General features: G+C 45.0%; 1 protein-coding gene across 1 annotated transcript in view; it reads left to right on the top strand.

Annotated features, from left to right (window-relative positions):
* Window positions 1-5,623, top strand: part of C1H1orf94 (chromosome 1 C1orf94 homolog) — a 41,078-nt gene extending 35,455 nt beyond the window's left edge. Inside the window, exon 7 of the mRNA XM_015134882.3 lies at window positions 5,439-5,623. Coding sequence (XP_014990368.1) covers window positions 5,439-5,514 — 76 coding nt within the window. The 3' untranslated portion in view covers window positions 5,515-5,623. The remainder of the gene's footprint in view (window positions 1-5,438) is intronic.
* The last annotated feature ends 6,593 nt before the right edge of the window (window positions 5,624-12,216 follow it).

Here is a 12,216-nt window from a genome sequence, read left to right as displayed (position 1 = left end):
CCCCATCACAGAACCTTCCCTGCTGTGCCGATCCGTGTCCCCAAACTCTCATCCTTTCAATCAGTATTTTCTCCAAATAGCTTGTTAAAAGGCATAAATGCAGAAAGTGGTTTCAGTAGTCAGATCTGTTTGGGAAAAGCTGTGGGAAACAGAGATAAACAGATTTCTTAACTGTTGGAATTCTCAGATCATTTAATTTCCTAGGGTGTATGGAGAATGTTCAAGAAGGTGGTCAATAGTATTATTTAAACATGAAATCCACGCCCTTTTTAATTTTATTATTATTTTTTTGAGATGGAGTTTCACTCTTGTTGCTCAGGCTGGAGTGCAATGGTGCGATCTCGGCTCACTGCAACCTCCACCTCCCAGGTTCAAGCGATTATCTTGCCTCAGCCTCCCAAGTAGCTGGGATTACAGGCGTCCACCACCACACCCAGCTAATTTTTGTATTTTTAGTAGAGACGGGGTTTCACCATGTTGGCCAGGCTGGTCTCAAACTTCTGACCTCAGGTGATCTGCCTGCCTTGGCCTCCCAAAGTGCTGGGATGACAGCCATGAGCCACTGCGCCCAGCATCCACACCCTTTTAAAAAAATATTTCCTCCCTTCCCTTCCCTTCCCTTCCCTTCCCTTCCCTTCCCTTCCTTCTTTCCTCCTTCCCTCCCTCTTCCTCTCTCCCTCCCTCTCTTTTCCTTTCTCTTGCAGAGTATAGCATGGTGTGTTCCACCTAACACACCCTGGGAAACGCTGTGTTAACACATGTAGTTAATTTGAATTTAGCCTGCAGGGGACCCATAGATGAATAGCATATGCTTCTTCCCTTCAGAGAACTGAGAGCAGATGAAATGTGGGTACAACAATGTTAGTGCCCTGGCAAAGTGAAAGCCATCAAAGTGGCCCGAGGACAGAGGCAGGATCCCTGCAGCGGGGGAGGTTCCTGTGAGCAGTGCTAGGAGGAGGGCATTCCAGGCAGGAGGAGCAAGGCCCTCAGATGGGAAGGCATGCGGCAAGCTGGAGGCCTGGGGAATAAAGGCATCTGGCTGAAGCATTAGATTTGTCTCTGAAAAAGGTGGAAAACAGGATTGGAAAAGGGAGGTTGGGACTGGATTATGAAAGGCTTTGGACTGCTAGGCCTGGGGATCCAGGGAAGATTTATGCACATCGGAGTGAATTGATGGGCTGGAAGTAAGAGAAACAGGAAGCAGGATAGGGTGTGGTCTGGAGGTGGCTCTAGGGGCCTATGGGAGAGATTATCATCCCCTAGAGGTGAGAATAGAGACCCAGATAAGCTGCCTGCAGGCTGGCCAACTTCCCACATTCTGTGCGGTGACTCTGGTTTCTGGGAAGATAGACTTGCCGAAGGAGATAGCCCTGGCTGTGTCTGGGAGAAAGAGTGGTCTTAATGTCTCCTCAGTCAGCTTTCGGGAACCACCGATCGGGAGCTGTGAGACCAGAAGGTTGAGACCTGGTCTCCACAGGTCTGCAGAGGTTGGAGGAGTGGGAAGGTAACCCGAGGAAGGAGCAGCCTGAGAAGTGGGAGACAGCCTGGGGAGAGCCAGAGACAGCGGAGGCAAAGAGGAGGGTGAGGAGAAGGAGCGGGGTGGATTGGCGTTCTGAGAGGCTGAGGAAACCAGGATCATGAGGTCAGAAAAATAATGTAAAGGGTGCAAGCCTGAGTACCCAGAGGGGATGATCTGTTCATTCAAAAAACATTGATCCAGCACCTTGTATGTGCCTGGCACTGTTGTAGGCACCAGGGATAATGGAATGAACGAGACAAAAGTTTTCCTTCTCTTAAGGAACTTTCATTCTAGGAGGAGAAATGGACAATAAGGAGATAAACAAGCAAGTATGCAAAGTCAGGTCCTTGGGATATGGGTTAGGATGGGGAGAAGAATCAAGGGTAGCCTCTTGAACCAAGATCTAAATGAAATGAGAGAATGAACCATGCATCTATGTCGGGGATGAGCCTCTGGGCAGAAAGAATAGAAAGTGCAAAGGCTCTGAGGTGGGAACCTGTGGCTGCAGCACAAACAGTGGGGGACGGAGTGCGTGGAATTAAAATCAGAGGTAGCCAGGGCCAGACTAGACAAGGCCTGGTAGACATGACTAGAAATCTTGTTTCAGGAGCAGTGGAAAACCATGTAGGCTTTTACATTGATGAGGACGTGTTCTAATTTTCTATATCAAACAGATCACATTGGCCAATGTCTGAAGAATGGACTATGAGGGTAAGAGCTGAGGCAGGGGAGTAGGCTAGGCGCTCTATATTGAGCAAGAGGCATTGGTGGCATGGATGAAGGCAGTGGCCCTGGGAAAGGGGGCAGGTGAAAAGATCTGTGATGTGTTCTTTTCTTGGTAGAATTGGTGGGACTTGATGATGGTTGAACGTGTAATGAGGGAAGGGAAAAGTCAAGCAAATTCCTTGGTTTTTGATTTGTGCAACTGGAGCAGTAGCAATGCCAAAATACTAAGGTCATTGGGCCGGGCGCAGTGGCTCATGCCTGTAATCCCAGCACTTTGGGAGGCCAAGGTGGGTGGATCACTTGAGGTCAGGAGTTTGAGACCAGTCTCGCCAAGATGGTAAAACCCCATCTCTACTAAAAATACAAAAATTAGCTGGGCATGGTGGTGAGTGCCTGTAATCCCAGCTACTCGGGCAGCTGAGGCAGGAGAATCACTTGAGCCTGGGAAACGGAGGTTGCTGTGAGCTGAGATCATGCCGTTGTACTTCAGCCTGGGCGACAGAGCAAGACTCCATCTCAAAAACAAAACAAAACAAAGCAAAATAAACAAACAACAAAAAAAAACAAAAAACAACCAAGGTCATGACGACTAGAACGAGGATCTGTTTACCAAGAGTCAGTCTTGGACATGTGAAAATTGTGAGTGTCATTAGACAGATGGGTGGAGCTTTGGATAGGTAGGTGCATATAGGAGTCCGGAACTCAGGGGAGAGATTGGGGCTGGTAATACATTTGGGAGCCATTTGCATATACATGATATTTCAAGGAATGGGATGGGATGGAATGAGATCGCCCAAAATACACAAGTATAGAGAAGAGAAGAGGTCCAAGGGCTGAGCCTTGAGACTTCCAGCATGTAGAGGCTGCAGAGATGTGGAGGAACCAGCAAAGACTCTATCAATAAATAGGACTGTCTAGTGAGGTGGGGAAAAAATGGGAAAGTGGAGTGCAGGAAGCCAAGTGAAGACAGTGTTTCCTGAACAAAGTGCTGGTTTTGGGGTGGTGATGTGAGGTGCTGGATGGAACAAGATCCAGGTGAGGCTGCACCTGGCTGGGGAAGATGCATGGGCCTAAGCAGAAAGTTTAGTGTGGAAGACAACGAGGGTCAGCAGAAGAGGTGGAATCAAGAGAAAAAACTGTGTAAAGGGGAGAGGAAGGAGAGAGGGGCTTCCATGTCCTCAGGGAAGGAGAAGTAGAGCCCTCCCCTCTGCCAAGTCTATTTGTATACATTCATCAGGGTGGGATAAACATACAATTTATCTTCCGAGCAATAATAAATTTGAGAGTTAAAAGGAGTACAGATAATAATATACCAGGCCAGATGCAGTGGCTCACACCTGTAATTCCAGCACTTTGGGAGGCCAAAGCAGGCGGATCACCTGAGGTCAGGAGTTTGAGACCATCCTGGCCAACATGGTGAAACCCCGTCTCTACTAAAAATACAAAAAATTAGCCGGGTGTGATGATGCACACGTGTAGTCTCAACTACTTGGGAGACTGAGGCACAAGAATCGCTTGGACCTGGGAGGCAGAGATTGCAGTGAGTAGAGATTGTGCTACTGCACTCCAGCCTGAGTGACAGAGTAAGACTCTGTTTCAAATAAAAAACTATAAAATAATTATACTAGAAATACCAACATAGAGGCTGGCCCAGGCAAACCAAGACATATGTTCATCATACTCAACAGGCTACTCAAGCTCCTCCTCCTCCAGGAAGCATTCCTTGTTAACTCTTGTCCACACAGATTGCTCCTCTTCCTGACCCTCTAGTGTACATACTGTCTTGATCATGCCAGTGGCCGTTGATCTGATCAGAAGTTCTCAACCTGGAGGAGCTAGCTGCGTGTGTGGCAATCAGATATGAGCTGTGTCATGATCATTGTTGATTACTGATAATTGTTAAATACTGAAGTATGGGTTACAGCCTTTATTTTGTAAGTAGAAGGCAGGGTATCCCTGTAATAATATCATTACAATTTCTGAATGATCTTTTAATATGATTTCTGAAAGAGAGAAATAGAGGTTGGGTTACCGCGGGCATGGATTGCTTATGAGGCACCCACATTGTGTCAGGTCCTGGGCACTGGATATGAAATAGGTAAAGTCTCTGCTCTCTTGGGACTTATTTTAGTGAGAAGGGAGTGAGATGACCCAGCCTAACTTGCCTATGGACCCTCAGTGAGCAACAGACACAGTTAGCTGCTGAGGCATTACAAATGAATGCCGTGGTCTATTTCCATTGCTTCTTCCCTCCTCCAATTGAGGAATTGTTTCATCAGTTCATAGGAGGGTAACACGGACGTGAATCTCTTGTATAATACGCATCTGGCCAGCTGAAAAGTGATTGAGAATCCCAGGATTAGATTAAATCTAGCCATTTGCTCTACTGTAATTTGTATTGAGTTCTGTTCCCATTCATTCAAAATATCTGAGCAGATGGGTGAAGAAATTACAGTAGGATTCCAGAAGTGTGAGTAAATGATTCCATCTGGAGAGGTCAGGGAAGTCTTCACAGAGGAGATGGCTTTTGAACTCTATTTTGAAGTATGGATAGGAGTGTGCCAGGGAGAAAAGGAGAAGCGTGTGCATTTCTGCTCTTAGAGGGTGAGGCACACGTCTTAACTCTTCCTTCCCTGAGGGTCTAGCAAAGACCTAGGCACTCAGTGATGTCTCAACGCTTACTTCTCAGTCAGGGTTGGAGTGAAGGGCCTGATTTAGCTTGGTGCTGGTAAGGGGAGGAGGGACTCTAGGATTGTCCAGCCTCGAAGATCTTATGCTGGACTTGCCTCTAAGTTCTCTGATGTTGTAGATTTTCCTGAGGGACACATCTGGTCCTCTAAGGCAGGTAGAGTGGTCACAGGAATACAGGTAAGATGCTTAGGTCCAGAGAGGGTCCCTGTTCTATGGGTCTTGGGCAGGGACAGAGTGTAGGCTTCATTGAAACAATATTTGCTGGCTCCCAGGGGCTTCCTGATCCAAGTAAGCATAAGGAGAAGTGCTTAATTGTCCTCTAATTGTATTATTTTAATATTTCACTTTCCCAAGGCCAAAGCTTTTTTCTTATGGCAAAGCCTTTACCTTCTAAGCCTGTCATGGTCTTCACTGTTTCAAAAATTAATATATTATTTTTTTTCTAATCCTTTCTGATAACATTAGGAATCTCATCATGGCGTTTACCCTCCCTCTCTTCCAGGTTCGGCTCGACATCCGGAGGGCCCTTGATGCACAGCCCCTATTTTTCCTCCAGTGGGAATGGCATAAACTTTTAGATCTCCTTCTCTTCCCCCTTTTCCTCCCTTAGCCCTCGGATCAGGGCTAAGGGCTTTTTGAATTGTTGGATTCTGCAAAAGCTTGGTATGAAGTTTGGAAAGGCAAGGTTCTGACCAGGTCACAGACAGAAAACAGCAAGACCAGATTCATCTATTGGCCAACACTGACACACAAACAGCCCCCCTCACACATGGCACAAGCTACACACACACACACACACACACACACACACACACACACACACACGCTCCTCATATTCATACTTGCTTGCTCAACCACTTATGCATCTGTATTTAGCTAACATGAGTGATTTTTGTTTTTGTTGTTGTTGGTAAAATAGAAGTAAGACACTTAATTTTAGAAAGTTTGTATTTTATGATAAAAGTATGAGCTGCTTGAAATGGAGTGCGCCTGTTTATTTTTGTTGTGTTCTGCGTAATCTTTACTGCTCATTTTCCCCACGAGACTCAGTGTTTACTCAGGGCATGAAAGGAGACCACAAGCTGGAGTCCTCAGAGTGCTGCTGTCTAAATATGGGACCTAAGGGATCATAAGCGAGAGGGCTTATCTCTTTTCCCCTGTGATCCACTCACCTCTCAACATCTCAGTGTATGCATCTCAGGAAAGGACATCATAAAGGGAATGCACTCTCTCCTATCCCAAGTGGAAGTTTTCCATAAAAAGTCCCTTTTGGACAAACAATTGGAAAATGTAGCCTGGAAAACAATTTCAAAAGTAACGCTAAATATGACAGACTATATCCAATGATTGTACATCAGTACCATGATAGAGGTCAGTGTCAAAACTGCACCTAATGGCAGCATCCCTAGACCTATCTTGTCAAACGCTTACCAATGATTCGAATAAGGACGTTGAGAGCAACTTAATCACATTGACGGAGGACATGAGTCTGGGAAGAGGAGACAGCCTGACTTTGTGACAGCACGCATTCCCTTTCTTTTTTTTTTTTTGAGACGGAGTCTCTCTCTGTCACCCAGGCTGGAGTGCAGTGGTGCGATCTCAGCTCACTGCCAGCTCCGCCTCCCGGGTTCACACCATTCTTCTGCCTCAGCCTCCTGAGTAGCTGGGACTACAGGTGCCCATCACCATGCCTGGCTACTTTTTTGTATTTTTAGTAGAGACGGGGTTTCACCGTGTTAGCCAGAATGGTCTCTATCTCCTGACCTCATAATCTGCCCGCCTCGGCCTCCCAAAGCGCTGGGATTACAGGCGTGAGCCACTGTGCCCGACCAACAGCGTACATTCTTTAACTCTTCTATTGTACCCCCTTGGCAGACATCGCTAATCAGCTATGTCATTCTATCCCCATAAGCTTGGACAAAGCCACAGAGTCATTCTCCCTGTGGTGCTCCAGGCAGCTGTCACTGATCAGAGTTGGTCTGTGAAATGAAACCCATGTGCCATGTGTAAACAGGAATTAGTGTAAGGATATTCTTTGGTCTAAAAACTGAACTACGCACATCCAGATTGGACCAGCATTCTCAGTTCTCACCTGCTCTATTACCAACCCGGTTATTCACCTGGAAGTTGAACTCCACTGTGAATGAGGCCATTGAGAGACAGTCTGGGGAACATTAGGAGTCCTAATCAAGACAGCAATGGGAGGCTGGGGGTCTGGAGGTCACCAGTGTTTCAGGATGGACCTAAGTCCAGTGCCCACAGGAGCATTTCTTTTGCTCTCACAGTGTAACCCCAGTGGCCTCACTGGTCTTTCTTTCTGGGTCCCTGGAAACCAGTTTCTCTCCCAAGTTCCCTCAAGACTTATGCCTTCTTACTTTCTTCATGGCCTAAGTCTAGGATTCCCTGGAAGTCCTCCAACTCCCTTCCCCAATGCTCGACCCTACTTTGGGCATTTCTTGTTTCTTCTTGATAGCCTTGGTTAACAGTCTGTCCCAAAGGTCTTTCTTATATTGTACTTCTAGGTATTGATCCAGGCTAGACTATAGTTTGCCACCCTCCCTTGATCTCAGCATGTTGGGAAACAGGAGACAGTAAAAGAAAAATCATGGGTTTGCCTTTGGCCAGACCTGGTTTCTTAGCTGCTTTCCAACTATGACTTGGGGCAGAGAACTTAACTTCTCTGAACCTCTTTTCTGTGAGTGACCATATTAAGAGTTGTGAGGATTAAAAGATAATGTAGACTTAACATCAACTTTGTCTATTTAACATAGACTTGTGGCTTTAAGATGGTGGAGTAAAGATGTTTCTTTTCCTCTTCTCTTGAAACTTACCCCCAAATAACAAGGAGAACAAGTAAACCTGTACGAACTCTATCCTCAATGAAACTCGGAGAAGTTGGTAATCTCATCCCATATACAAAGGCAGAAATGGGATGGAGGAAAGGTAAATGCCTTAGCAGAACAGGGGAAGATCACATGGAAATGCCTGCCAAAGGAAATATCAACAAGAAGCTAGCCATTTCTCCTGCAGAGCCCCGATAGTCCTAGGAACTGGAGGTGCCAGGTGCTAGACTCCATGGAAGGTGGGGCTAGGAAGAGGTGAAAGCAACCTGGCCCCACAAAGCCAAAAGCCACGGCCGGTTCTGAAGGAGACAGGAGGCATTTTCTTCAGAGAAATGTACAGACCATGCATAAGTACTGTGGAGATGGCCCAGATGGAAAATGGGGATCAAGTGAAATACACATACACTCCTCAATGCCAGCAGCTAGGCTTTAACCAAGAAGCAGAGGTATGGAAGGTCCTCTAGAGAAGCTGAATTGCCTCAAGGCATTTGGAGGTACCAGGGAAAATTACCCTATGATTAATGCCCTTTTACAAAGACCTTCCAATCAACTCTTTAGAACAATCTCCAACAAGAAGGAAATAGATCAAAGCAAAGGTAAGAAGGAACTAAGGAGAGACCGACTACAGTATTATAAGGGAGATAAGGTAGTACATTTTAAAAATAAGGACGATATGCCATATGCTTATTGTTTTAAATCAGAATAAGAAAGTGTTTTTGGAAATTAAAACAGTGATAGTTGATGTAATTTTTTAAGTGAAAGGGCTGGAAGTTAACATCAGAGAGATCTCATGAAAGAAGAATAAAAAAATACATAAGGGTGGGTTATAGGAGATAAAAGATAAGCAAATGAGAGGACCAGTACAGGAGACCCAATATCTGGCTAAGGGACATTCTAGGCAACAGAGTGAAAATGGAGGGGATGGAAATACTAATGAAAAAAATAAAAGAAAATCCCCCAGATTGAAAAGCCCAAACAAGTGCTCAGCAAAGTGAAAGAATAAGATACACATCGAAGAATATCCCTATGAAATTTCAGGAGAGCAAGGATAAAGACAAGATTCTAAAATTTCCCAAAAAACCAACTCACATACAAATGCTCAAGAACCAAAATGGCAGCAGAGTTCTCAACAGTAACACTGGTACCTAGAACATCCTGAAATAAAGGCGAAAGAACTTCAAGTGGAAATAATTTTCAACCAAGAATTCTAAATCCAAACTCTGCCTTGTGAAGGCAGAATAAGATGTTTTCAGATATACAAAGTCTCAAAAAATTTACCTCCCTGCACATTTGTCAGGAAGCTAAGGGGAGGTGTACTCCGATAAGACAAGTGAGTAAACAAAGAAAGGAGACATGGAATCCAGGAATCAGGTATTCCATGTGGAGGGAGGCTAAGGAGATTCCTGGGGTGATGGAAAAGGGATGTCTTCACTCAGGAGACATGAAACAGAGCCTCTGAGAGCCACCGCCACCAGTCCAGATTGGAGTAGGAAGTTGGTGAGCTCCAGAAGACAGGCATGCCAGTGGGGGTTGGGCAACGGCTGGAGAAAAAAAATGATAGATTATTCTGATGGAGCTGATTCTGTGGAAAATTGTATTAAGAGTTGTTTTATAGCAGTTGGTGGGGGTGGGAAGCTTTAACTATAAATTCAAATTAAAAAAGGAACAATTGTTATTAACTCAGCAGTGAACAATATTTACCTGGTCACAACAATAAAAAGTTCAAATATAGATTTAACAAAAAATGGTGATAAATTATAACCATGGTGGGAGGATGAAGGTGGAGAGAAGGTGTGAATAGAGCTAAAATCCTCATTTATCATAATAGGAAGGCAGGAGGTAATATCTAAAATGGATGATACCAGAGATAGTGGAATTCACATAATTATCTAGAAATCTGGAGATAAACACCAAGATAAAGAGCCAAGAGAGTTAGGGGCATTGATTTGTGGGGGAAGACGGTACAGGGATCACTGCCTTGTTTATGAGACTTTTTAGCACTATTTGGCTTTTAAACCATGCATATGCATTACTTTAATAAAAATAAGGATTTATTTAAAAGAGAGAGAAGTTGCATGTAGAACACTAGTATGATGCTTGGCACACGGTAGGTATCAAAAATGCTTGTTGAATTGTATCAAGCTGCCTTCTGACACAGCTAGAGCCCACTGCCCCAGCTGTCATCCCAGAATGTTTGAGAATCAGATTCTCAGAAGTCCTTAGAAACTTTTTTTCTCAAGAAATTCTTATGAAGAGAATTTAGGTGAAGAGGGGCCTGGAGCCAATGGCCAATGCTTTTCCAACACATTGCACCCCCGACTCTGCTCACCTCTCAGGGAATTCCAGAAATAGTTGAAGAATAATGGGAACAGGGACCCTGAGTGCTTTTCCTGATCCAGCATCATGAAGTCTGGATGGGACTGAAAACTCCCAGCTCTTCCCAGCTCTTCTATGGGTTCCTTCAAACCCACCTTCCCCCCACCCCATTCATTCAGCACGCAGTCACTGAAAACGCATCCTTAGGGATACATCAGTGGGCAAGACAGACACAGTGCCTGGCCTTGTGAATTTTTAAGCCAGATATTCAATCATAGTTACTGTGAAAGGTGCTGAGGTTACCAAAGGCACACACTGGGAGCTATGAGAGCACATACCAGGATCACCTAATCCAGTTCAGAGGGTCAGATAAGTGATGTCTGCTCTTTTTTTTTCTTTTTCTTTCTTTCTTTTCTTTTTTTCTTTCTTTTTTTCTTTTTCTTTTTCTTTTTTTTTTTTTGAGACAGAGTCTCACTCTGTTGCCAGGCTGGAGTGCAGTGGTGCGATCTTGGCTCACTGCAACCTTTGCCTCCTGGGTTCGGGTTCAAGTGATTCTCCTGCCTCAGCCTTTCAAGTAGCTGGGACTACAGGCATGCGCCACCACGCCTGGCTAATTTTTGTATTTTTAGTAGAGACGGGTTTTCACCATGGTGGCCAGGATAGTCGCGATCTCTTGACCTTGTGATCTGCCTGCCTCAGCCTCCCAAAGTGCTGGGATTATCGACCTGAGCCACTGTGCCCGGCCAAGTGATGCCTGCTCTTTTAACATTCCTGGTCTTTGCAGTGAATTCCCATGTGACATGTTTTCGAGTTGTAAGCCTCCAGTTTTCTTCCTGGACACACTCTATTTGTGAATTTCTCTCTCTTCTCTCTCTCTTTATTTTAGAAGGAGTCTCGCTCTGTCCCCCACACTGGAGTGCAGTGGCATGATCTCAGCTCACTGCAACCTCCACCTCCCGTGTTCAAGCAATTTTCTTGCCTCAGCCTCCCAAGTAGCTGGGACTATAGGCACACACCACCATGCCTGGTTAATTTTTGTATTTTCAGTAGAGACAGGTTTTCACCATATTGGTTAGACTGGTCTCAAACTCCTGACCTCAGGTGATCCACCCACCTCGGCCTCCTGAAGTGCTGGGATTATAGGCCTAAGCCACCGAGCCCAGCCTATCTGTGAACCTTAACACAAACAGTAGTCTTTATGTAGTTTAAGTGAGTTGAGGAGTAGCATTTTGTGGGAGTTCTAGAAATACTTCATAGAGTAATACCAGCTACTAATCATCAAGCACTTACAATGGAACAGGCGCAGTGCTATATACATCACCTTTATTATCTAATGTTCATAATAACCCTGTGAGATATATATATTTATTACAGATGCAGAAACTAAGGTTCACAGTGAGTAAGTATCTTGTTTCAGGTCACGCAGTGAGCCAGTATTCTTACCAACTTTTCCTAGTCCTTCCCTGTTTCTCGTAACACAGCCTGCAGTGAATGAACTTTGTTGGAACTTATACCATATGGTTCATGGCTATTACATTTTCAGACAACTAAGACTTCTGAGACATTTTCCGGTATGAGCCGGTGTCATAAGAAAGTAGGAGGCAGGGGCTGAGGAGGTCAGGGAAGCAGCAGTGGATTCTCCATAAGAAAGGGAGAGATCACCTGAAGCAGGGAAATCGGCTCTCAGCCTTCAAACTCCTCCTCCAGGGCTTCAAATCCTTCTCCCAGCCTCCCTCTTTTGGGAGAACTTCCTCAGTTCTGTGTTATACGTTCCTCCATATGACAGGGATTGTTGATTGGGACCAAATATGCATTCCCTCTTTCTCCTTAGTAAAGGAACCCCACTTTCAGAGCGACACATGGCCATCCAGAATATGTGACTTACTTATGGTCAAATGGGATGTAGGCAGAAATATTCTGTATGGTTTCTAGAGGTGGAGGCCTCATGATGAGGTTGGTAGAGCAACCAACCTCAAGAAGGAACTGGGCCTCTTAGTACCTTTGAGATTGTGGAATGGTCAAACCAACCCTCCCACAAAGGAGTGCCTCTCCCTGGGTTTTGTTTACATGATTGGAAAGTGAATGCTTTTCAAAAGCAACTGTAATTTTGGGTTTCTTTCA

The sequence above is a fragment of the Macaca mulatta genome, chromosome 1 (assembly GCF_049350105.2).
Source record: "Macaca mulatta isolate MMU2019108-1 chromosome 1, T2T-MMU8v2.0, whole genome shotgun sequence".
Classification (NCBI taxonomy): Eukaryota; Metazoa; Chordata; class Mammalia; order Primates; family Cercopithecidae; genus Macaca; species Macaca mulatta.
This window is presented reverse-complemented; position numbering and strand designations above follow the sequence as displayed.